The following is a 26210-nucleotide window of genomic DNA, read 5'->3' as shown; positions in this document are numbered from 1 at the left end:
GACTCGTTTTCTCTGAAAAACACAAGTGTTAAAACTCGGAGTAAGAGCTTGAGTTTCTGCTTTCCGGTTCTAACTACCACTTGTTTTCTCTATTTCAAATATATTTATATCAGCTAGTACATGTCAACAACATCAACGAGATTTGATGATGCGGAGACGCAGATTTGTTTAGAAACCTGTAAATACTCATTCGAGTTAAAATTCTGACTGCGTCTTCTGAAGATATAAATCACTTTCTGGATGGCATCCAGTGAGCTTGTAAACCCAGTCTGTCTTTTGCACCTGTCCTTTTTTTTTTTTTTTTTATCGAAGCTTAACATCAGAGCTATTGAGGTGAGTGGCCGGTTTGCGTGAAATATGCATTTTTGACTTCGTTAATATTCATTTTCTGTCTTTATGCTGAAGGAGTAACAAACAATTCGTGTGACACAAGTTATCCTTTGTTACAACTCAACATTTGTGTGTAACAGTCAAATATAGATAGTGCAAGACTTACAGGTTGGATATAATGGTAACTGAGCTTAGGATTGCATAAGATCAAAATAACTAATAAGTATTTCGCCTTAGAGCTGCGTTTTCAAACTCCAATTCAAACTTGTTTTAGTAGTTACCTTTTTATATCGCGTTTAGCGACCTCGTGTTCTGGCAACAACATCACCTTTATCATGGTCCTGGACTCTTCGTCAGGCGTTTCATCAAGCCCATACAACAACCTGTGGGAGCAAGAGAAAACATTTGTAAAGAAGTTCATGGAAGCGTCAGAGCTCGGAAAGAACAACAACGTCCAGGTGGCAGTAGTACACTTCGGCTCATCTGCGAGAATAGCTGCTCCATGCGGAAATCTTTCAACTTTCGAACAGTTCTCCGCCTTCATTGACAGTTTGCCCAAGATCAATGGCGGAAGAGCAATCAACGACGCTCTGTTGAGAGCGAGAGAGGCTTATCTGGGCTGCGAGCGGTTGAACGTAAAACCCGTCGTGATTCTTCTAACAAACGGTCAGGAAAGTGTCGAGCAAGATTTAGAAGTCAGAAAAAACACTGAAGAGATGTTGAAAAATGAAGCCCTGTTCTGGATAGGTGCAATTGGTCCTGGCGCAAACATCTCGGACATCAAGAGAATGTCTAGATACGTCATCAACAATGCGGAAAGTCTTTCTTACATCGCTGTGAACTCGTTCGTTGATCTGCAGTTGCAGCCTGAAAACATCGGCGTTCTTGCTAAGTTCTGTGTTGGTAAGTAAAAGCTTCCTTGCAAAATGTGCGAAAAGCAGCCAAAACGGTGAAACGAAACGCGCTATTCTTAGGCATGCTAAACTGTTTGTAATAGACTAGTGCGCTTTTATGTTTATTTCAGTCAACGGACAGTGGGCCTCATGGTCGCTCTGGAACGATTGTAGTTCACATTTGAAGGGAACCGTTGGAGTCGTAAGTCGGACGCGTCCGTGTCTCTCACCAACAAGGTCATCGTTTCAAGATAACTGCCCGTCCGACGGAAGAGTAGCGAATTTGGAGCTGAGAACTTGTAGTGACTCATGTAAGGCTTTTGTTTGGTTTGATGTTTATTCCGTAAACGCCGTTGCATTTTCAAATGCATCTGAATTTAAAAGAGCGTGCTTGTTCTAAGTGCGACTCTGGCTAGAACTCCGCTTATATAAGTTTTGTACTTGAACAGGTGCATATAGCGAGTGGAGTGCATGGAGCACTTGCTCTGCCAGTTGCTGGATGGAGGGCTTACGTGCAACGCAATCTCGGAGCAGAAAATGCAGCTGCTATAGCTCTTGGTGCGCTGGTGATTCCTATGAATATCAAGATTGCACCGCAAAGTCGCCGTGTGTGTGTAAGTGGTGTTAGAATGGTTCCTTAACAAACAGTGGCTTTAAGTCGACATTGGCATTTTTTTACATGCCAATGTCAGGCTGTAGCTACTGCATGTAAACATACATCAGCTGTAGGCTGACATTAGCATGCAAAAGAAGGTAAGGATCACTTCATGATGTAAGCATGCGCTGGCTTTAGTCTGAGTGTTGTTTTGAGAGCTTGTTATCTCCTTCTCGTGAGCTCTAAAGCTGCATTGTTGTGTAAAAACGCAGTGTTGGGGGCACTACTTATCCGTGCATATGCGGACGAGTACAGCCAAGAAACAAAGGAGGTTCTAGTTGAGCCTTTCTCAAGCAACACAGCGCCTCAAGGCAGCGTGGACTCATTGCAAACATGCTCAGCATTTAAACGCTAGCTCCTTTCGAATAAAGATGTCTCCGTCAAAATGAAGTTTGCGCTAAATATGCGCTCTGCATTAAAAGTCATAGGAGTTCGAGAATCCGACAACCGCTGCGTGCGTTTATGTACGCGTTGAGTGAAAATCGCATCTCTAACAGATGCGTTTTTCACTCAACGCGTGAAAAATTCACTCAATCTGTTAGAGATGCGTTTTTCCGTTAACGTGTTATTTCTGAACCGGTATTAAACTCCTTAACAAAGCTATGTAACTTTTGCTTTAGTGGAGCTGTCCCAATGGACTCCTTTCGGTGAATGCTCTGCAACATGCAACCAAAGCAATCCTGTTCGCGTTCGAACTCGAAGCTGTTGGCCTTCGTATTTGTGCCAAGGCACGCAGGTACTTGATGCTGTTCCGTGCAACCGAGAGTTTCAGTGTCCAGGTTAGTTAGCTTCATTTTCGGAACACTGCGCGCTGTTCGGAAATCGCGCTGCTTTTGCTTGCAAAGATCGTATTCTCTCCCATTTGATTTCTTTTTAACTGATATAAGGTATCAATTTGCTGCGGCCAATTTCTTGATATTTAGAGTATAGACTCGCCGAATGGGGAGCGTGGAGTGGTTGCTCAGCATCTTGTAAAACAGCGAGGTCAACACCTGTCCGCTATCGAACTCGCAGCTATTGTCTCTACTATTATTATTGGCAGCAGTGCAGCAGTGATGTTATGATTAACGTTGAGGCATGCAATGTGGAGCACTGCGTTTTATGTAAGTCACCATCTTAACTTTGAAAATAGCAAATAGCTTTAGAAAATAGCAAGCGGCAAGTGTTCAACAAAAGAATCGTTTTCTTTTTAAGTTAAAACCGTCGCTGTCTCCTCTTATATTTTGCCGCTGCAAGCTTACCGCTATTAGCGTGTCAAGTTGAGACGCTTGATGCGCTATTAGAGGCAACGCTTTATTTTATTTTTCTTATGCTCCTTGCGAATTGCTTTCTAGTTTTGTTTTGAATGGCTTTGATGCCCTTTTTTATGTTTTATGGCAATAAAACTAACAAAAAATCAAACAAACGGCGATATAATGCTGTTTGTTTGATTTTCAAAATTATCTTGTACCAAATTGATGTTTCAGCTAGGTACGACATGGTGTTTTTAGCGATCATCACTTTTAGAGCATTCGAAACAAACTTTCTTACGGAGAGAATAAACATGGGCTTCGGTTTAATGTTTTACAGAAGCGCTGGCAAAAATCATCGCCAACTCAAGTGCCTAAAAATGCTCACCAAAACATCACTTGTTGTATCAAGATTATTTTTGTAACACTTTCTGTTTTTAGATAAGTCCTGCTTCAACTTAAACATCAGTTGGATCATGGTATTGGATTCCTCGTCTGCGGTCACGTCCAGCACAGGAGATGTGCAGTGGCGTCAAGAAAAAGACTTTGTGAAAGAGTTTGTTGGAAACTCTGATCTGGGTAGCAATGAAAACGTCCAGGTTGCTGTAGTGAACTTTGGCGCTGCTGCTGAAGTGGCTTCTCCTTGTGGTAACCTTACCACAAGAGCGCAGTTCTTTGCTTTCATCGATAGGTTGGATAAGAAAAACGGCAAACCGGCACTAAAGAGCGCGCTCGAAAAAGCCAGAGAGGCGTACATGGGTTGCAAACGGCTGAACGTGATGCCGGTCATTATCTATCTGACAGGCGGGGCAGAGGATACGAATATCGATTTGGACGCGAGATTGCAGCTGGAGGAGCTCGTGAAAAGCGAAGCGTTGCTTTTTATCGGCGCAGTGGGTTCACGCGTAAACATCTCTGACGTAATGAGAATGTCTAGGTACGTAGTAAACGGAAGTGAGCAGTTATTCTACAGACATGCACAAAGGTTTTGGGACCTAGTGGCAATCAGACCTGATGATCCGCTACTTCTCGGGCAAGTCTGCGAAAGTAAGTATAAAAAGACAGGCCGCAAACTTCTTTGCAAGCTTCGGCTATTTATCGAAGTTTTCGTCCTGCTTCTGTGTTGGTGCAGGCTGGCGCATGCTTAAGAGCGCAGGCTGTTTCTAGGCTTCCGTTCGAAAGCTAGGCGGAAATCGGCTAGCTTGCAAGCAAATGTAATGCAGCTGCGAATCAAAGTAACCTCAGATGGTTGCTGAAAGCAAACGCTGAAGCGCGCCTATATGGAGCGTCAAAAACGAACGGAGACCGGCCTTTTTAACAAAAGTCTTCAACGCTCGCTTCTGCTTTCTGCCAAGAGCCTGTCTGCAGTCTTACGATCCCTGCTCTCAAGCGTGTGCTTTTGTTATGAACGAGCGGTGGCGATCTCGAATCTTGACGAGCTAAGGTGCTTCGATTGCGCGTTTCTGCAGCTTTCCAATCTTCCCGCGGGCTGCCGCTTTGAATCCCGCCGAGCGCTTGCAGTTATCTGTGTTTCCGAGTGCTGTTTCTACTTCGTCGCTCAACTTTGTTTTTGCGATGCCAACAAACGTCGCTGACAAATGCAAACCCTTTTTAGTCGAAGGACAATGGGCTGAGTGGTCTGCTTGGAGCCGATGTTCTGTTGTTTGCGGTGCGACTGGCACTCAGAGTCGAGAACGCATCTGTCTTAACCCCACGACTTCTGCAGTCCAGCAAGATTGCGCAACTGAAGGAAACCCCGGACTTGAACTAAGAGTTTGCAGCTACCAGTGCAGTAAGTTTCGCATTTGTGAAAAGCAGTCTTAGAATAGCAAAAAATCAATTTAGAAAACGTAAGTCGTTCAAAACAGCGTTTAGCTAGTAGGTTTGTGGAGTTAATACAATCGCTGTAACGAACGTCAATAAAACATGCGTGTGTTTGTGTTGAAGGTTCCTTTGACGATTGGAGCTCTTGGAGTTCGTGTTCCGCTAGTTGCCGACTTGAAAGCAACCCTCCCACCACATCGCGCTATAGAACATGCAACAATGTGCTGGGCCCATGCAACGGTCAATACTCAGAGATCCGCGAATGTGCCGTTAGTTTGTGCACGGGTAAGTCGAAATGCTGTTGTCAGAGGAAAGCACGTTTCCTTTGTTTTACACGCGATTGGTGTTGTAACTCAGCACCGTGTCGCCGTAACTAGTTTGACATGTTGCGTGCACTGCTCTTTTAGATTCAGCTCTGAATGTGAGTCAATGGTCATCTTTTGGCGAGTGCTCAAAAACATGCAACGAAGGAAATCCGATCAAGTCGAGAACGCGAACATGCTCTCCAGCAAACCTTTGTAAAAACGTTGAAGTTATCAGTAATATAGCCTGCGATAAGTACGCTTGTCCAGGTAAGTTGTTGCTTGTTTTAAGCAATCGCAGATTGTGATTAGGGACACTTGAAACACCGTTTTACTTTATGAAACAGATTACAGAATCGCTGAATGGGCAGCTTGGAGTGAGTGCTCGTCATCGTGCAGAATAACGTTTACGAATCCAGTGCGCTATCGAAATCGTAACTACTGTTTGCGGAACGCCTCTTCTACATACGAATGCAGCTATGAGAACATGGTTGAGTATGAGTCTTGTAACGTACAACCTTGTCTAATTCGTAAGTTCATTTGGTGTTAAATATACATGGCGTTAGTTATAAGTGTAGCGATTTCTGCGTTTAGAATTCAGTATCAAGCAAGGCTTAGTTGTATAACTTAATCGGTCATCAGTATATCTCGTGTGGTGGATATTTACGCTTAAATTCAATGCCAAGCATGCTGACGCGTATATTTTTCTCGTTGAGTTATAGCACTTACATTAAAAGACGCTAAGTAGATTTACAAAAATAGGTTTTATAAGCAATGTGCTTCTGTTCTTTGTAGTTGCATTCGATTGAATGCTGCTAGTTTATAAAAAAAAGAAGCACATTTTACTTAACTGATGCTAAACTACCTTTATAGTAATCAGTTTTTCAGCGAAACTGACAGCATTCAATACCAAATAACCTAATTTGAAAGTAGAATCTGCATTCTTCAGCTTATCTACTAATGCAACGAAGATTTGACATTTCTCATCTGCCAGTTACCATATATGTCTCAGCACTTTCTTCTCTGTGGCTTTTTAAGTTCATGGGATTGTAAGAGGTTTATAAATAGGAAGATATGCGTGCTTTGAGTAAATAACGCAAATCGTGCAATTAGCCAGTTATGTATATAAACTGTTGTAGTAAAACTGCATAAATCTTCGAAAGCTATTACGTCTCACTTGTGTGGGCGATATAGCCCACGTTGCATTTTTTGTTTGCAATCTAATCAATGACTGGGGGATTAATGCAATATGTGCTGACTTGTCACGTTCGGAACAAAAGAAAATAAATCAGGTCCAATTATAACTGAAAGCAAAACTGATAGAAATGCACTTTTTTCAACCCTTTCAACACCTCAAAAGTTTCCATAATGCAAGTCAGCCAAAAAATTGTTCTCTCAAGCATGGACTCCGCTAGAAAACACGCTTGGTTCGCTTTACCAATGTCGTGTTAACGCACATCTCAACGAAGCTTTGGGCAACGTTCCATTCTTCAAAACTTACGTAATCAGAGGCTGCTTGTTACTTGAACTTACCGGTGGAAATTGATAGCTATTCTCAATTCAGTAGCTAATCTTATTTTCTCGCTTCTAAAAACAAATGTGATTTTATGTAGCGAGATCCAAATTAAGTTTGTCATCCCAGTTAATTGTTAATCTTCTGCTTGGTGAATATGACTCCAATATAAAGGCAGCCATTTACTGCATATGTTTAGTGCTTTGTAGTTTTACCACCCCGCGGCTATATGCTAAGGAGGTGAATGCTACACCTAGACGTTTTACTGTAACCCCATTCATAAACGCTTGATGACTGGCTCTGACCTTAGTTCTGTCAAAAACATGTGTTAAAACTATTGCTAAGAGCGGGACCTTCTTTTCACTGATACTTACTTCTAGTTGTTTCCTTAATTTATCTAAAAACTCATCATCTGATATGCCAACAACGTGTAATGTATCTGATGATGCAGTAATACAGGTATATTTGAACTACCTGTCCACATTCACGCGTTCTATTGCGGTTTACATTTCGGAAATCCAATGCGTCTAACGCAACCTTAAGATCCATCATGCCTAGCTAATGGAGCACCAATAAAACAAGTCTGTCCGTTTCAACAGTCTTTGTATTTTCGAAGCGTCAACATTTGCACTAACGAGATGAGTTGCTAGCAGCGAGTCAAAACGGATTTATTTTTGTCGTTAATGTTCGTTTTCCCTGTTTAAATGCTAAAAAAGAAAGAACCTGGCAAATAAAGCGGTTAAGGATATATTATAACTTTACGTTTGCGTGTAGCGGTCAAATTTAGTTATTTTACAATCAGTACGTCTTAGATAATGGTAACTCAACTTCAGCTTGCAAACAATCTAAATAACTGTATGGCATTTCACGCAAATAATGCATTTATAAACAGAAATAAAAATAAGTTTTACTAAGTACATTTGTTTATTGCATTTAGCAACCTCTTGTTCTGGTTTAAACATCAGTTTAATCATGGTCCTCGACTCTTCGTCAGGCGTTTCGTCAAGCCCATACAATGATCTCTGGGAGCAAGAGAAACGACTTGTAAAAAGGTTCATGGAAGTGTCACAGCTCGGAAAGAACAACAACGTCCAGGTGGCAGTAGTACACTTCGGCTCATCTGCGAGAATAGCTGCTCCATGCGGAAATCTTTCAACTTTCGAACAGTTCTCCGCCTTCATTGACAGTTTGCCCAAGATCAATGGCGGAAGAGCAATCAACGACGCTCTGTTGAGAGCGAGAGAGGCTTATCTGGGCTGCGAGCGGTTGAACGTAAAACCCGTCGTGATTCTTCTAACAAACGGTCAGGAAAGTGTCGAGCAAGATTTAGAAGTCAGAAAAAACACTGAAGAGATGTTGAAAAATGAAGCCCTGTTCTGGATAGGTGCAATTGGTCCTGGCGCAAACATCTCGGACATCAAGAGAATGTCTAGATACGTCATCAACAATGCGGAAAGTCTTTCTTACATCGCTGTGAACTCGTTCGTTGATCTGCAGTTGCAGCCTGAAAACATCGGCGTTCTTGCTAAGTTCTGTGTTGGTAAGTAAAAGCTTCCTTGCAAAATGTGCGAAAAGCAGCCAAAACGGTGAAACGAAACGCGCTATTCTTAGGCATGCTAAACTGTTTGTAATAGACTAGTGCGCTTTTATGTTTATTTCAGTCAACGGACAGTGGGCCTCATGGTCGCTCTGGAACGATTGTAGTTCACATTTGAAGGGAACCGTTGGAGTCGTAAGTCGGACGCGTCCGTGTCTCTCACCAACAAGGTCATCGTTTCAAGATAACTGCCCGTCCGACGGAAGAGTAGCGAATTTGGAGCTGAGAACTTGTAGTGACTCATGTAAGGCTTTTGTTTGGTTTGATGTTTATTCCGTAAACGCCGTTGCATTTTCAAATGCATCTGAATTTAAAAGAGCGTGCTTGTTCTAAGTGCGACTCTGGCTAGAACTCCGCTTATATAAGTTTTGTACTTGAACAGGTGCATATAGCGAGTGGAGTGCATGGAGCACTTGCTCTGCCAGTTGCTGGATGGAGGGCTTACGTGCAACGCAATCTCGGAGCAGAAAATGCAGCTGCTATAGCTCTTGGTGCGCTGGTGATTCCTATGAATATCAAGATTGCACCGCAAAGTCGCCGTGTGTGTGTAAGTGGTGTTAGAATGGTTCCTTAACAAACAGTGGCTTTAAGTCGACATTGGCATTTTTTTACATGCCAATGTCAGGCTGTAGCTACTGCATGTAAACATACATCAGCTGTAGGCTGACATTAGCATGCAAAAGAAGGTAAGGATCACTTCATGATGTAAGCATGCGCTGGCTTTAGTCTGAGTGTTGTTTTGAGAGCTTGTTATCTCCTTCTCGTGAGCTCTAAAGCTGCATTGTTGTGTAAAAACGCAGTGTTGGGGGCACTACTTATCCGTGCATATGCGGACGAGTACAGCCAAGAAACAAAGGAAGTTCTAGTTGAGCCTTTCTCAAGCAACACAGCGCCTCAAGGCAGCGTGGACTCATTGCAAACATGCTCAGCATTTAAACGCTAGCTCCTTTCGAATAAAGATGTCTCCGTCAAAATGAAGTTTGCGCTAAATATGCGCTCTGCATTAAAAGTCATAGGAGTTCGAGAATCCGACAACCGCTGCGTGCGTTTATGTACGCGTTGAGTGAAAATCGCATCTCTAACAGATGCGTTTTTCACTCAACGCGTGAAAAATTCACTCAATCTGTTAGAGATGCGTTTTTCCGTTAACGTGTTATTTCTGAACCGGTATTAAACTCCTTAACAAAGCTATGTAACTTTTGCTTTAGTGGAGCTGTCCCAATGGACTCCTTTCGGTGAATGCTCTGCAACATGCAACCAAAGCAATCCTGTTCGCGTTCGAACTCGAAGCTGTTGGCCTTCGTATTTGTGCCAAGGCACGCAGGTACTTGATGCTGTTCCGTGCAACCGAGAGTTTCAGTGTCCAGGTTAGTTAGCTTCATTTTCGGAACACTGCGCGCTGTTCGGAAATCGCGCTGCTTTTGCTTGCAAAGATCGTATTCTCTCCCATTTGATTTCTTTTTAACTGATATAAGGTATCAATTTGCTGCGGCCAATTTCTTGATATTTAGAGTATAGACTCGCCGAATGGGGAGCGTGGAGTGGTTGCTCAGCATCTTGTAAAACAGCGAGGTCAACACCTGTCCGCTATCGAACTCGCAGCTATTGTCTCTACTATTATTATTGGCAGCAGTGCAGCAGTGATGTTATGATTAACGTTGAGGCATGCAATGTGGAGCACTGCGTTTTAGGTAAGTCACCATCTTAACTTTGAAAATAGCAAATAGCTTTAGAAAATAGCAAGCGGCAAGTGTTCAACAAAAGAATCGTTTTCTTTTTAAGTTAAAACCGTCGCTGTCTCCTCTTATATTTCGCCGCTGCAAGCTTACCGCTATTAGCGTGTCAAGTTGAGACGCTTGATGCGCTATTAGAGGCAACGCTTTATTTTATTTTTCTTATGCTCCTTGCGAATTGCTTTCTAGTTTTGTTTTGAATGGCTTTGATGCCCTTTTTTATGTTTTATGGCAATAAAACTAACAAAAAATCAAACAAACGGCGATATAATGCTGTTTGTTTGATTTTCAAAATTATCTTGTACCAAATTGATGTTTCAGCTAGGTACGACATGGTGTTTTTAGCGATCATCACTTTTAGAGCATTCGAAACAAACTTTCTTACGGAGAGAATAAACATGGGCTTCGGTTTAATGTTTTACAGAAGCGCTGGCAAAAATCATCGCCAACTCAAGTGCCTAAAAATGCTCACCAAAACATCACTTGTTGTATCAAGATTATTTTTGTAACACTTTCTGTTTTTAGATAAGTCCTGCTTCAACTTAAACATCAGTTGGATCATGGTATTGGATTCCTCGTCTGCGGTTACGTCCAGCCTAGGAGATGTCCAGTGGCGTCAAGAAAAAGACTTTGTGAAAGAGTTTGTTGGAAACTCTGATCTGGGTAGCAATGAAAACGTCCAGGTTGCTGTAGTGAACTTTGGCGCTGCTGCTGAAGTGGCTTCTCCTTGTGGTAACCTTACCACAAGAGCGCAGTTCTTTGCTTTCATCGATAGGTTGGATAAGAAAAACGGCAAACCGGCACTAAAGAGCGCGCTCGAAAAAGCCAGAGAGGCGTACATGGGTTGCAAACGGCTGAACGTGATGCCGGTCATTATCTATCTGACAGGCGGGGCAGAGGATACGAATATCGATTTGGACGCGAGATTGCAGCTGGAGGAGCTCGTGAAAAGCGAAGCGTTGCTTTTTATCGGCGCAGTGGGTTCACGCGTAAACATCTCTGACGTAATGAGAATGTCTAGGTACGTAGTAAACGGAAGTGAGCAGTTATTCTACAGACATGCACAAAGGTTTTGGGACCTAGTGGCAATCAGACCTGATGATCCGCTACTTCTCGGGCAAGTCTGCGAAAGTAAGTATAAAAAGACAGGCCGCAAACTTCTTTGCAAGCTTCGGCTATTTATCGAAGTTTTCGTCCTGCTTCTGTGTTGGTGCAGGCTGGCGCATGCTTAAGAGCGCAGGCTGTTTCTAGGCTTCCGTTCGAAAGCTAGGCGGAAATCGGCTAGCTTGCAAGCAAATGTAATGCAGCTGCGAATCAAAGTAACCTCAGATGGTTGCTGAAAGCAAACGCTGAAGCGCGCCTATATGGAGCGTCAAAAACGAACGGAGACCGGCCTTTTTAACAAAAGTCTTCAACGCTCGCTTCTGCTTTCTGCCAAGAGCCTGTCTGCAGTCTTACGATCCCTGCTCTCAAGCGTGTGCTTTTGTTATGAACGAGCGGTGGCGATCTCGAATCTTGACGAGCTAAGGTGCTTCGATTGCGCGTTTCTGCAGCTTTCCAATCTTCCCGCGGGCTGCCGCTTTGAATCCCGCCGAGCGCTTGCAGTTATCTGTGTTTCCGAGTGCTGTTTCTACTTCGTCGCTCAACTTTGTTTTTGCGATGCCAACAAACGTCGCTGACAAATGCAAACCCTTTTTAGTCGAAGGACAATGGGCTGAGTGGTCTGCTTGGAGCCGATGTTCTGTTGTTTGCGGTGCGACTGGCACTCAGAGTCGAGAACGCATCTGTCTTAACCCCACGACTTCTGCAGTCCAGCAAGATTGCGCAACTGAAGGAAACCCCGGACTTGAACTAAGAGTTTGCAGCTACCAGTGCAGTAAGTTTCGCATTTGTGAAAAGCAGTCTTAGAATAGCAAAAAATCAATTTAGAAAACGTAAGTCGTTCAAAACAGCGTTTAGCTAGTAGGTTTGTGGAGTTAATACAATCGCTGTAACGAACGTCAATAAAACATGCGTGTGTTTGTGTTGAAGGTTCCTTTGACGATTGGAGCTCTTGGAGTTCGTGTTCCGCTAGTTGCCGACTTGAAAGCAACCCTCCCACCACATCGCGCTATAGAACATGCAACAATGTGCTGGGCCCATGCAACGGTCAATACTCAGAGATCCGCGAATGTGCCGTTAGTTTGTGCACGGGTAAGTCGAAATGCTGTTGTCAGAGGAAAGCACGTTTCCTTTGTTTTACACGCGATTGGTGTTGTAACTCAGCACCGTGTCGCCGTAACTAGTTTGACATGTTGCGTGCACTGCACTTTTATTTTCAGCTCTGAATGTGAGTCAATGGTCATCTTTTGGCGAGTGCTCAAAAACATGCAACGAAGGAAATCCGATCAAGTCGAGAACGCGAACATGCTCTCCAGCAAACCTTTGTGAAAACGTTGAAGTTGTCAACACTGTGGCCTGCAATCAGGATGCGTGTCCAGGTAAGTTGTTGCTTGTTTTAAGCAATCGCAGATTGTGATTAGGGACACTTGAAACACCGTTTTACTTTATGAAACAGATTACAGAATCGCTGAATGGGCAGCTTGGAGTGAGTGCTCGTCATCGTGCAGAATAACGTTTACGAATCCAGTGCGCTATCGAAATCGTAACTACTGTTTGCGGAACGCCTCTTCTACATACGAATGCAGCTATGAGAACATGGTTGAGTATGAGTCTTGTAACGTACAACCTTGTCTAATTCGTAAGTTCATTTGGTGTTAAATATACATGGCGTTAGTTATAAGTGTAGCGATTTCTGCGTTTAGAATTCAGTATCAAGCAAGGCTTAGTTGTATAACTTAATCGGTCATCAGTATATCTCGTGTGGTGGATATTTACGCTTAAATTCAATGCCAAGCATGCTGACGTGTATATTACGGTTGTTCACTTATAGTCCTTTCCTTATCGACATAAATCAATATTTGAAAAAAAGGTTTTGGAAACGCGCTTCTCTACAACGCTTTGAACAACGTTCCGTTCTTCATGACTTACGTAATCAATTTTTCTTCATTCTTCAACGTAGCGGTGGTAGATTATAGCTTTTCTCTCTTTTGCAGCTAATCTTATTTCCCTTTTCTTGACTCTTCATGTGAGCACGTGCTACCTTTTTCTGAGTGATTTGCTTGAACCTCATTCATAAATGCTTCTTTTCTTACCGACTCGTTTTCTCTGAAAAACACAAGTGTTAAAACTCGGAGTAAGAGCTTGAGTTTCTGCTTTCCGGTTCTAACTACCACTTGTTTTCTCTATTTCAAATATATTTATATCAGCTAGTACATGTCAACAACATCAACGAGATTTGATGATGCGGAGACGCAGATTTGTTTAGAAACCTGTAAATACTCATTCGAGTTAAAATTCTGACTGCGTCTTCTGAAGATATAAATCACTTTCTGGATGGCATCCAGTGAGCTTGTAAACCCAGTCTGTCTTTTGCACCTGTCCTTTTTTTTTTTTTTTTTATCGAAGCTTAACATCAGAGCTATTGAGGTGAGTGGCCGGTTTGCGTGAAATATGCATTTTTGACTTCGTTAATATTCATTTTCTGTCTTTATGCTGAAGGAGTAACAAACAATTCGTGTGACACAAGTTATCCTTTGTTACAACTCAACATTTGTGTGTAACAGTCAAATATAGATAGTGCAAGACTTACAGGTTGGATATAATGGTAACTGAGCTTAGGATTGCATAAGATCAAAATAACTAATAAGTATTTCGCCTTAGAGCTGCGTTTTCAAACTCCAATTCAAACTTGTTTTAGTAGTTACCTTTTTATATCGCGTTTAGCGACCTCGTGTTCTGGCAACAACATCACCTTTATCATGGTCCTGGACTCTTCGTCAGGCGTTTCATCAAGCCCATACAACAACCTGTGGGAGCAAGAGAAAACATTTGTAAAGAAGTTCATGGAAGCGTCAGAGCTCGGAAAGAACAACAACGTCCAGGTGGCAGTAGTACACTTCGGCTCATCTGCGAGAATAGCTGCTCCATGCGGAAATCTTTCAACTTTCGAACAGTTCTCCGCCTTCATTGACAGTTTGCCCAAGATCAATGGCGGAAGAGCAATCAACGACGCTCTGTTGAGAGCGAGAGAGGCTTATCTGGGCTGCGAGCGGTTGAACGTAAAACCCGTCGTGATTCTTCTAACAAACGGTCAGGAAAGTGTCGAGCAAGATTTAGAAGTCAGAAAAAACACTGAAGAGATGTTGAAAAATGAAGCCCTGTTCTGGATAGGTGCAATTGGTCCTGGCGCAAACATCTCGGACATCAAGAGAATGTCTAGATACGTCATCAACAATGCGGAAAGTCTTTCTTACATCGCTGTGAACTCGTTCGTTGATCTGCAGTTGCAGCCTGAAAACATCGGCGTTCTTGCTAAGTTCTGTGTTGGTAAGTAAAAGCTTCCTTGCAAAATGTGCGAAAAGCAGCCAAAACGGTGAAACGAAACGCGCTATTCTTAGGCATGCTAAACTGTTTGTAATAGACTAGTGCGCTTTTATGTTTATTTCAGTCAACGGACAGTGGGCCTCATGGTCGCTCTGGAACGATTGTAGTTCACATTTGAAGGGAACCGTTGGAGTCGTAAGTCGGACGCGTCCGTGTCTCTCACCAACAAGGTCATCGTTTCAAGATAACTGCCCGTCCGACGGAAGAGTAGCGAATTTGGAGCTGAGAACTTGTAGTGACTCATGTAAGGCTTTTGTTTGGTTTGATGTTTATTCCGTAAACGCCGTTGCATTTTCAAATGCATCTGAATTTAAAAGAGCGTGCTTGTTCTAAGTGCGACTCTGGCTAGAACTCCGCTTATATAAGTTTTGTACTTGAACAGGTGCATATAGCGAGTGGAGTGCATGGAGCACTTGCTCTGCCAGTTGCTGGATGGAGGGCTTACGTGCAACGCAATCTCGGAGCAGAAAATGCAGCTGCTATAGCTCTTGGTGCGCTGGTGATTCCTATGAATATCAAGATTGCACCGCAAAGTCGCCGTGTGTGTGTAAGTGGTGTTAGAATGGTTCCTTAACAAACAGTGGCTTTAAGTCGACATTGGCATTTTTTTACATGCCAATGTCAGGCTGTAGCTACTGCATGTAAACATACATCAGCTGTAGGCTGACATTAGCATGCAAAAGAAGGTAAGGATCACTTCATGATGTAAGCATGCGCTGGCTTTAGTCTGAGTGTTGTTTTGAGAGCTTGTTATCTCCTTCTCGTGAGCTCTAAAGCTGCATTGTTGTGTAAAAACGCAGTGTTGGGGGCACTACTTATCCGTGCATATGCGGACGAGTACAGCCAAGAAACAAAGGAAGTTCTAGTTGAGCCTTTCTCAAGCAACACAGCGCCTCAAGGCAGCGTGGACTCATTGCAAACATGCTCAGCATTTAAACGCTAGCTCCTTTCGAATAAAGATGTCTCCGTCAAAATGAAGTTTGCGCTAAATATGCGCTCTGCATTAAAAGTCATAGGAGTTCGAGAATCCGACAACCGCTGCGTGCGTTTATGTACGCGTTGAGTGAAAATCGCATCTCTAACAGATGCGTTTTTCACTCAACGCGTGAAAAATTCACTCAATCTGTTAGAGATGCGTTTTTCCGTTAACGTGTTATTTCTGAACCGGTATTAAACTCCTTAACAAAGCTATGTAACTTTTGCTTTAGTGGAGCTGTCCCAATGGACTCCTTTCGGTGAATGCTCTGCAACATGCAACCAAAGCAATCCTGTTCGCGTTCGAACTCGAAGCTGTTGGCCTTCGTATTTGTGCCAAGGCACGCAGGTACTTGATGCTGTTCCGTGCAACCGAGAGTTTCAGTGTCCAGGTTAGTTAGCTTCATTTTCGGAACACTGCGCGCTGTTCGGAAATCGCGCTGCTTTTGCTTGCAAAGATCGTATTCTCTCCCATTTGATTTCTTTTTAACTGATATAAGGTATCAATTTGCTGCGGCCAATTTCTTGATATTTAGAGTATAGACTCGCCGAATGGGGAGCGTGGAGTGGTTGCTCAGCATCTTGTAAAACAGCGAGGTCAACACCTGTCCGCTATCGAACTCGCAGCTATTGTCTCTACTATTATTATTGGCAGCAGTGCAGCAGTGATGTTATGATTAACGTTGAGGCATGCAATGTGGAGCACTGCGTTTTATGTAAGTCACCATCTTAACTTTGAAAATAGCAAATAGCTTTAGAAAATAGCAAGCGGCAAGTGTTCAACAAAAGAATCGTTTTCTTTTTAAGTTAAAACCGTCGCTGTCTCCTCTTATATTTTGCCGCTGCAAGCTTACCGCTATTAGCGTGTCAAGTTGAGACGCTTGATGCGCTATTAGAGGCAACGCTTTATTTTATTTTTCTTATGCTCCTTGCGAATTGCTTTCTAGTTTTGTTTTGAATGGCTTTGATGCCCTTTTTTATGTTTTATGGCAATAAAACTAACAAAAAATCAAACAAACGGCGATATAATGCTGTTTGTTTGATTTTCAAAATTATCTTGTACCAAATTGATGTTTCAGCTAGGTACGACATGGTGTTTTTAGCGATCATCACTTTTAGAGCATTCGAAACAAACTTTCTTACGGAGAGAATAAACATGGGCTTCGGTTTAATGTTTTACAGAAGCGCTGGCAAAAATCATCGCCAACTCAAGTGCCTAAAAATGCTCACCAAAACATCACTTGTTGTATCAAGATTATTTTTGTAACACTTTCTGTTTTTAGATAAGTCCTGCTTCAACTTAAACATCAGTTGGATCATGGTATTGGATTCCTCGTCTGCGGTTACGTCCAGCCTAGGAGATGTCCAGTGGCGTCAAGAAAAAGACTTTGTGAAAGAGTTTGTTGGAAACTCTGATCTGGGTAGCAATGAAAACGTCCAGGTTGCTGTAGTGAACTTTGGCGCTGCTGCTGAAGTGGCTTCTCCTTGTGGTAACCTTACCACAAGAGCGCAGTTCTTTGCTTTCATCGATAGGTTGGATAAGAAAAACGGCAAACCGGCACTAAAGAGCGCGCTCGAAAAAGCCAGAGAGGCGTACATGGGTTGCAAACGGCTGAACGTGATGCCGGTCATTATCTATCTGACAGGCGGGGCAGAGGATACGAATATCGATTTGGACGCGAGATTGCAGCTGGAGGAGCTCGTGAAAAGCGAAGCGTTGCTTTTTATCGGCGCAGTGGGTTCACGCGTAAACATCTCTGACGTAATGAGAATGTCTAGGTACGTAGTAAACGGAAGTGAGCAGTTATTCTACAGACATGCACAAAGGTTTTGGGACCTAGTGGCAATCAGACCTGATGATCCGCTACTTCTCGGGCAAGTCTGCGAAAGTAAGTATAAAAAGACAGGCCGCAAACTTCTTTGCAAGCTTCGGCTATTTATCGAAGTTTTCGTCCTGCTTCTGTGTTGGTGCAGGCTGGCGCATGCTTAAGAGCGCAGGCTGTTTCTAGGCTTCCGTTCGAAAGCTAGGCGGAAATCGGCTAGCTTGCAAGCAAATGTAATGCAGCTGCGAATCAAAGTAACCTCAGATGGTTGCTGAAAGCAAACGCTGAAGCGCGCCTATATGGAGCGTCAAAAACGAACGGAGACCGGCCTTTTTAACAAAAGTCTTCAACGCTCGCTTCTGCTTTCTGCCAAGAGCCTGTCTGCAGTCTTACGATCCCTGCTCTCAAGCGTGTGCTTTTGTTATGAACGAGCGGTGGCGATCTCGAATCTTGACGAGCTAAGGTGCTTCGATTGCGCGTTTCTGCAGCTTTCCAATCTTCCCGCGGGCTGCCGCTTTGAATCCCGCCGAGCGCTTGCAGTTATCTGTGTTTCCGAGTGCTGTTTCTACTTCGTCGCTCAACTTTGTTTTTGCGATGCCAACAAACGTCGCTGACAAATGCAAACCCTTTTTAGTCGAAGGACAATGGGCTGAGTGGTCTGCTTGGAGCCGATGTTCTGTTGTTTGCGGTGCGACTGGCACTCAGAGTCGAGAACGCATCTGTCTTAACCCCACGACTTCTGCAGTCCAGCAAGATTGCGCAACTGAAGGAAACCCCGGACTTGAACTAAGAGTTTGCAGCTACCAGTGCAGTAAGTTTCGCATTTGTGAAAAGCAGTCTTAGAATAGCAAAAAATCAATTTAGAAAACGTAAGTCGTTCAAAACAGCGTTTAGCTAGTAGGTTTGTGGAGTTAATACAATCGCTGTAACGAACGTCAATAAAACATGCGTGTGTTTGTGTTGAAGGTTCCTTTGACGATTGGAGCTCTTGGAGTTCGTGTTCCGCTAGTTGCCGACTTGAAAGCAACCCTCCCACCACATCGCGCTATAGAACATGCAACAATGTGCTGGGCCCATGCAACGGTCAATACTCAGAGATCCGCGAATGTGCCGTTAGTTTGTGCACGGGTAAGTCGAAATGCTGTTGTCAGAGGAAAGCACGTTTCCTTTGTTTTACACGCGATTGGTGTTGTAACTCAGCACCGTGTCGCCGTAACTAGTTTGACATGTTGCGTGCACTGCACTTTTATTTTCAGCTCTGAATGTGAGTCAATGGTCATCTTTTGGCGAGTGCTCAAAAACATGCAACGAAGGAAATCCGATCAAGTCGAGAACGCGAACATGCTCTCCAGCAAACCTTTGTGAAAACGTTGAAGTTGTCAACACTGTGGCCTGCAATCAGGATGCGTGTCCAGGTAAGTTGTTGCTTGTTTTAAGCAATCGCAGATTGTGATTAGGGACACTTGAAACACCGTTTTACTTTATGAAACAGATTACAGAATCGCTGAATGGGCAGCTTGGAGTGAGTGCTCGTCATCGTGCAGAATAACGTTTACGAATCCAGTGCGCTATCGAAATCGTAACTACTGTTTGCGGAACGCCTCTTCTACATACGAATGCAGCTATGAGAACATGGTTGAGTATGAGTCTTGTAACGTACAACCTTGTCTAATTCGTAAGTTCATTTGGTGTTAAATATACATGGCGTTAGTTATAAGTGTAGCGATTTCTGCGTTTAGAATTCAGTATCAAGCAAGGCTTAGTTGTATAACTTAATCGGTCATCAGTATATCTCGTGTGGTGGATATTTACGCTTAAATTCAATGCCAAGCATGCTGACGTGTATATTACGGTTGTTCACTTATAGTCCTTTCCTTATCGACATAAATCAATATTTGAAAAAAAGGTTTTGGAAACGCGCTTCTCTACAACGCTTTGAACAACGTTCCGTTCTTCATGACTTACGTAATCAATTTTTCTTCATTCTTCAACGTAGCGGTGGTAGATTATAGCTTTTCTCTCTTTTGCAGCTAATCTTATTTCCCTTTTCTTGACTCTTCATGTGAGCACGTGCTACCTTTTTCTGAGTGATTTGCTTGAACCTCATTCATAAATGCTTCTTTTCTTACCGACTCGTTTTCTCTGAAAAACACAAGTGTTAAAACTCGGAGTAAGAGCTTGAGTTTCTGCTTTCCGGTTCTAACTACCACTTGTTTTCTCTATTTCAAATATATTTATATCAGCTAGTACATGTCAACAACATCAACGAGATTTGATGATGCGGAGACGCAGATTTGTTTAGAAACCTGTAAATACTCATTCGAGTTAAAATTCTGACTGCGTCTTCTGAAGATATAAATCACTTTCTGGATGGCATCCAGTGAGCTTGTAAACCCAGTCTGTCTTTTGCACCTGTCCTTTTTTTTTTTTTTTTTATCGAAGCTTAACATCAGAGCTATTGAGGTGAGTGGCCGGTTTGCGTGAAATATGCATTTTTGACTTCGTTAATATTCATTTTCTGTCTTTATGCTGAAGGAGTAACAAACAATTCGTGTGACACAAGTTATCCTTTGTTACAACTCAACATTTGTGTGTAACAGTCAAATATAGATAGTGCAAGACTTACAGGTTGGATATAATGGTAACTGAGCTTAGGATTGCATAAGATCAAAATAACTAATAAGTATTTCGCCTTAGAGCTGCGTTTTCAAACTCCAATTCAAACTTGTTTTAGTAGTTACCTTTTTATATCGCGTTTAGCGACCTCGTGTTCTGGCAACAACATCACCTTTATCATGGTCCTGGACTCTTCGTCAGGCGTTTCATCAAGCCCATACAACAACCTGTGGGAGCAAGAGAAAACATTTGTAAAGAAGTTCATGGAAGCGTCAGAGCTCGGAAAGAACAACAACGTCCAGGTGGCAGTAGTACACTTCGGCTCATCTGCGAGAATAGCTGCTCCATGCGGAAATCTTTCAACTTTCGAACAGTTCTCCGCCTTCATTGACAGTTTGCCCAAGATCAATGGCGGAAGAGCAATCAACGACGCTCTGTTGAGAGCGAGAGAGGCTTATCTGGGCTGCGAGCGGTTGAACGTAAAACCCGTCGTGATTCTTCTAACAAACGGTCAGGAAAGTGTCGAGCAAGATTTAGAAGTCAGAAAAAACACTGAAGAGATGTTGAAAAATGAAGCCCTGTTCTGGATAGGTGCAATTGGTCCTGGCGCAAACATCTCGGACATCAAGAGAATGTCTAGATACGTCATCAACAATGCGGAAAGTCTTTCTTACATCGCTGTGAACTCGTTCGTTGATCTGCAGTTGCAGCCTGAAAACATCGGCGTTCTTGCTAAGTTCTGTGTTGGTAAGTAAAAGCTTCCTTGCAAAATGTGCGAAAAGCAGCCAAAACGGTGAAACGAAACGCGCTATTCTTAGGCATGCTAAACTGTTTGTAATAGACTAGTGCGCTTTTATGTTTATTTCAGTCAACGGACAGTGGGCCTCATGGTCGCTCTGGAACGATTGTAGTTCACATTTGAAGGGAACCGTTGGAGTCGTAAGTCGGACGCGTCCGTGTCTCTCACCAACAAGGTCATCGTTTCAAGATAACTGCCCGTCCGACGGAAGAGTAGCGAATTTGGAGCTGAGAACTTGTAGTGACTCATGTAAGGCTTTTGTTTGGTTTGATGTTTATTCCGTAAACGCCGTTGCATTTTCAAATGCATCTGAATTTAAAAGAGCGTGCTTGTTCTAAGTGCGACTCTGGCTAGAACTCCGCTTATATAAGTTTTGTACTTGAACAGGTGCATATAGCGAGTGGAGTGCATGGAGCACTTGCTCTGCCAGTTGCTGGATGGAGGGCTTACGTGCAACGCAATCTCGGAGCAGAAAATGCAGCTGCTATAGCTCTTGGTGCGCTGGTGATTCCTATGAATATCAAGATTGCACCGCAAAGTCGCCGTGTGTGTGTAAGTGGTGTTAGAATGGTTCCTTAACAAACAGTGGCTTTAAGTCGACATTGGCATTTTTTTACATGCCAATGTCAGGCTGTAGCTACTGCATGTAAACATACATCAGCTGTAGGCTGACATTAGCATGCAAAAGAAGGTAAGGATCACTTCATGATGTAAGCATGCGCTGGCTTTAGTCTGAGTGTTGTTTTGAGAGCTTGTTATCTCCTTCTCGTGAGCTCTAAAGCTGCATTGTTGTGTAAAAACGCAGTGTTGGGGGCACTACTTATCCGTGCATATGCGGACGAGTACAGCCAAGAAACAAAGGAAGTTCTAGTTGAGCCTTTCTCAAGCAACACAGCGCCTCAAGGCAGCGTGGACTCATTGCAAACATGCTCAGCATTTAAACGCTAGCTCCTTTCGAATAAAGATGTCTCCGTCAAAATGAAGTTTGCGCTAAATATGCGCTCTGCATTAAAAGTCATAGGAGTTCGAGAATCCGACAACCGCTGCGTGCGTTTATGTACGCGTTGAGTGAAAATCGCATCTCTAACAGATGCGTTTTTCACTCAACGCGTGAAAAATTCACTCAATCTGTTAGAGATGCGTTTTTCCGTTAACGTGTTATTTCTGAACCGGTATTAAACTCCTTAACAAAGCTATGTAACTTTTGCTTTAGTGGAGCTGTCCCAATGGACTCCTTTCGGTGAATGCTCTGCAACATGCAACCAAAGCAATCCTGTTCGCGTTCGAACTCGAAGCTGTTGGCCTTCGTATTTGTGCCAAGGCACGCAGGTACTTGATGCTGTTCCGTGCAACCGAGAGTTTCAGTGTCCAGGTTAGTTAGCTTCATTTTCGGAACACTGCGCGCTGTTCGGAAATCGCGCTGCTTTTGCTTGCAAAGATCGTATTCTCTCCCATTTGATTTCTTTTTAACTGATATAAGGTATCAATTTGCTGCGGCCAATTTCTTGATATTTAGAGTATAGACTCGCCGAATGGGGAGCGTGGAGTGGTTGCTCAGCATCTTGTAAAACAGCGAGGTCAACACCTGTCCGCTATCGAACTCGCAGCTATTGTCTCTACTATTATTATTGGCAGCAGTGCAGCAGTGATGTTATGATTAACGTTGAGGCATGCAATGTGGAGCACTGCGTTTTAGGTAAGTCACCATCTTAACTTTGAAAATAGCAAATAGCTTTAGAAAATAGCAAGCGGCAAGTGTTCAACAAAAGAATCGTTTTCTTTTTAAGTTAAAACCGTCGCTGTCTCCTCTTATATTTTGCCGCTGCAAGCTTACCGCTATTAGCGTGTCAAGTTGAGACGCTTGATGCGCTATTAGAGGCAACGCTTTATTTTATTTTTCTTATGCTCCTTGCGAATTGCTTTCTAGTTTTGTTTTGAATGGCTTTGATGCCCTTTTTTATGTTTTATGGCAATAAAACTAACAAAAAATCAAACAAACGGCGATATAATGCTGTTTGTTTGATTTTCAAAATTATCTTGTACCAAATTGATGTTTCAGCTAGGTACGACATGGTGTTTTTAGCGATCATCACTTTTAGAGCATTCGAAACAAACTTTCTTACGGAGAGAATAAACATGGGCTTCGGTTTAATGTTTTACAGAAGCGCTGGCAAAAATCATCGCCAACTCAAGTGCCTAAAAATGCTCACCAAAACATCACTTGTTGTATCAAGATTATTTTTGTAACACTTTCTGTTTTTAGATAAGTCCTGCTTCAACTTAAACATCAGTTGGATCATGGTATTGGATTCCTCGTCTGCGGTTACGTCCAGCCTAGGAGATGTCCAGTGGCGTCAAGAAAAAGACTTTGTGAAAGAGTTTGTTGGAAACTCTGATCTGGGTAGCAATGAAAACGTCCAGGTTGCTGTAGTGAACTTTGGCGCTGCTGCTGAAGTGGCTTCTCCTTGTGGTAACCTTACCACAAGAGCGCAGTTCTTTGCTTTCATCGATAGGTTGGATAAGAAAAACGGCAAACCGGCACTAAAGAGCGCGCTCGAAAAAGCCAGAGAGGCGTACATGGGTTGCAAACGGCTGAACGTGATGCCGGTCATTATCTATCTGACAGGCGGGGCAGAGGATACGAATATCGATTTGGACGCGAGATTGCAGCTGGAGGAGCTCGTGAAAAGCGAAGCGTTGCTTTTTATCGGCGCAGTGGGTTCACGCGTAAACATCTCTGACGTAATGAGAATGTCTAGGTACGTAGTAAACGGAAGTGAGCAGTTATTCTACAGACATGCACAAAGGTTTTGGGACCTAGTGGCAATCAGACCTGATGATCCGCTACTTCTCGGGCAAGTCTGCGAAAGTAAGTATAAAAAGACAGGCCGCAAACTTCTTTGCAAGCTTCGGCTATTTATCGAAGTTTTCGTCCTGCTTCTGTGTTGGTGCAGGCTGGCGCATGCTTAAGAGCGCAGGCTGTTTCTAGGCTTCCGTTCGAAAGCTAGGCGGAAATCGGCTAGCTTGCAAGCAAATGTAATGCAGCTGCGAATCAAAGTAACCTCAGATGGTTGCTGAAAGCAAACGCTGAAGCGCGCCTATATGGAGCGTCAAAAACGAACGGAGACCGGCCTTTTTAACAAAAGTCTTCAACGCTCGCTTCTGCTTTCTGCCAAGAGCCTGTCTGCAGTCTTACGATCCCTGCTCTCAAGCGTGTGCTTTTGTTATGAACGAGCGGTGGCGATCTCGAATCTTGACGAGCTAAGGTGCTTCGATTGCGCGTTTCTGCAGCTTTCCAATCTTCCCGCGGGCTGCCGCTTTGAATCCCGCCGAGCGCTTGCAGTTATCTGTGTTTCCGAGTGCTGTTTCTACTTCGTCGCTCAACTTTGTTTTTGCGATGCCAACAAACGTCGCTGACAAATGCAAACCCTTTTTAGTCGAAGGACAATGGGCTGAGTGGTCTGCTTGGAGCCGATGTTCTGTTGTTTGCGGTGCGACTGGCACTCAGAGTCGAGAACGCATCTGTCTTAACCCCACGACTTCTGCAGTCCAGCAAGATTGCGCAACTGAAGGAAACCCCGGACTTGAACTAAGAGTTTGCAGCTACCAGTGCAGTAAGTTTCGCATTTGTGAAAAGCAGTCTTAGAATAGCAAAAAATCAATTTAGAAAACGTAAGTCGTTCAAAACAGCGTTTAGCTAGTAGGTTTGTGGAGTTAATACAATCGCTGTAACGAACGTCAATAAAACATGCGTGTGTTTGTGTTGAAGGTTCCTTTGACGATTGGAGCTCTTGGAGTTCGTGTTCCGCTAGTTGCCGACTTGAAAGCAACCCTCCCACCACATCGCGCTATAGAACATGCAACAATGTGCTGGGCCCATGCAACGGTCAATACTCAGAGATCCGCGAATGTGCCGTTAGTTTGTGCACGGGTAAGTCGAAATGCTGTTGTCAGAGGAAAGCACGTTTCCTTTGTTTTACACGCGATTGGTGTTGTAACTCAGCACCGTGTCGCCGTAACTAGTTTGACATGTTGCGTGCACTGCACTTTTATTTTCAGCTCTGAATGTGAGTCAATGGTCATCTTTTGGCGAGTGCTCAAAAACATGCAACGAAGGAAATCCGATCAAGTCGAGAACGCGAACATGCTCTCCAGCAAACCTTTGTGAAAACGTTGAAGTTGTCAACACTGTGGCCTGCAATCAGGATGCGTGTCCAGGTAAGTTGTTGCTTGTTTTAAGCAATCGCAGATTGTGATTAGGGACACTTGAAACACCGTTTTACTTTATGAAACAGATTACAGAATCGCTGAATGGGCAGCTTGGAGTGAGTGCTCGTCATCGTGCAGAATAACGTTTACGAATCCAGTGCGCTATCGAAATCGTAACTACTGTTTGCGGAACGCCTCTTCTACATACGAATGCAGCTATGAGAACATGGTTGAGTATGAGTCTTGTAACGTACAACCTTGTCTAATTCGTAAGTTCATTTGGTGTTAAATATACATGGCGTTAGTTATAAGTGTAGCGATTTCTGCGTTTAGAATTCAGTATCAAGCAAGGCTTAGTTGTATAACTTAATCGGTCATCAGTATATCTCGTGTGGTGGATATTTACGCTTAAATTCAATGCCAAGCATGCTGACGTGTATATTACGGTTGTTCACTTATAGTCCTTTCCTTATCGACATAAATCAATATTTGAAAAAAAGGTTTTGGAAACGCGCTTCTCTACAACGCTTTGAACAACGTTCCGTTCTTCATGACTTACGTAATCAATTTTTCTTCATTCTTCAACGTAGCGGTGGTAGATTATAGCTTTTCTCTCTTTTGCAGCTAATCTTATTTCCCTTTTCTTGACTCTTCATGTGAGCACGTGCTACCTTTTTCTGAGTGATTTGCTTGAACCTCATTCATAAATGCTTCTTTTCTTACCGACTCGTTTTCTCTGAAAAACACAAGTGTTAAAACTCGGAGTAAGAGCTTGAGTTTCTGCTTTCCGGTTCTAACTACCACTTGTTTTCTCTATTTCAAATATATTTATATCAGCTAGTACATGTCAACAACATCAACGAGATTTGATGATGCGGAGACGCAGATTTGTTTAGAAACCTGTAAATACTCATTCGAGTTAAAATTCTGACTGCGTCTTCTGAAGATATAAATCACTTTCTGGATGGCATCCAGTGAGCTTGTAAACCCAGTCTGTCTTTTGCACCTGTCCTTTTTTTTTTTTTTTTTATCGAAGCTTAACATCAGAGCTATTGAGGTGAGTGGCCGGTTTGCGTGAAATATGCATTTTTGACTTCGTTAATATTCATTTTCTGTCTTTATGCTGAAGGAGTAACAAACAATTCGTGTGACACAAGTTATCCTTTGTTACAACTCAACATTTGTGTGTAACAGTCAAATATAGATAGTGCAAGACTTACAGGTTGG

The 26210-nt window shown here is 43.1% G+C and overlaps 1 protein-coding gene across 1 annotated transcript in view; it reads left to right on the top strand.

The window, feature by feature from the left end:
• The window catches only part of LOC145202262 (uncharacterized), a 160941-nt gene that overhangs the window by 42880 nt on the left and 91851 nt on the right, over nt 1–26210 (top strand). Inside the window, exons 30-69 of the mRNA XM_090090161.1 lie at nt 631–1233; nt 1355–1534; nt 1673–1837; nt 2499–2657; nt 2802–2981; nt 3549–4154; nt 4723–4899; nt 5055–5216; nt 5339–5503; nt 5581–5763; nt 7684–8286; nt 8408–8587; nt 8726–8890; nt 9552–9710; nt 9855–10034; nt 10602–11207; nt 11776–11952; nt 12108–12269; nt 12398–12556; nt 12634–12816; nt 13902–14504; nt 14626–14805; nt 14944–15108; nt 15770–15928; nt 16073–16252; nt 16820–17425; nt 17994–18170; nt 18326–18487; nt 18616–18774; nt 18852–19034; nt 20120–20722; nt 20844–21023; nt 21162–21326; nt 21988–22146; nt 22291–22470; nt 23038–23643; nt 24212–24388; nt 24544–24705; nt 24834–24992; nt 25070–25252. Of these exons, the coding sequence (XP_089946287.1) occupies nt 631–1233; nt 1355–1534; nt 1673–1837; nt 2499–2657; nt 2802–2981; nt 3549–4154; nt 4723–4899; nt 5055–5216; nt 5339–5503; nt 5581–5763; nt 7684–8286; nt 8408–8587; nt 8726–8890; nt 9552–9710; nt 9855–10034; nt 10602–11207; nt 11776–11952; nt 12108–12269; nt 12398–12556; nt 12634–12816; nt 13902–14504; nt 14626–14805; nt 14944–15108; nt 15770–15928; nt 16073–16252; nt 16820–17425; nt 17994–18170; nt 18326–18487; nt 18616–18774; nt 18852–19034; nt 20120–20722; nt 20844–21023; nt 21162–21326; nt 21988–22146; nt 22291–22470; nt 23038–23643; nt 24212–24388; nt 24544–24705; nt 24834–24992; nt 25070–25252 (10302 nt within the window). The remainder of the gene's footprint in view (nt 1–630; nt 1234–1354; nt 1535–1672; nt 1838–2498; nt 2658–2801; nt 2982–3548; nt 4155–4722; nt 4900–5054; nt 5217–5338; nt 5504–5580; nt 5764–7683; nt 8287–8407; nt 8588–8725; nt 8891–9551; nt 9711–9854; nt 10035–10601; nt 11208–11775; nt 11953–12107; nt 12270–12397; nt 12557–12633; nt 12817–13901; nt 14505–14625; nt 14806–14943; nt 15109–15769; nt 15929–16072; nt 16253–16819; nt 17426–17993; nt 18171–18325; nt 18488–18615; nt 18775–18851; nt 19035–20119; nt 20723–20843; nt 21024–21161; nt 21327–21987; nt 22147–22290; nt 22471–23037; nt 23644–24211; nt 24389–24543; nt 24706–24833; nt 24993–25069; nt 25253–26210) is intronic.

This window comes from Hydra viridissima, unplaced genomic scaffold, assembly GCF_058129835.1.
Source record: "Hydra viridissima isolate aposymbiotic clone 2 unplaced genomic scaffold, HvirCarnegie_v1 scaffold_6, whole genome shotgun sequence".
NCBI classification, from domain to species: domain Eukaryota; kingdom Metazoa; phylum Cnidaria; class Hydrozoa; order Anthoathecata; family Hydridae; genus Hydra; species Hydra viridissima.
The sequence above is the reverse complement of the archived record's forward strand: the minus strand, read 5'-3'. Positions and strand labels throughout refer to the sequence as shown.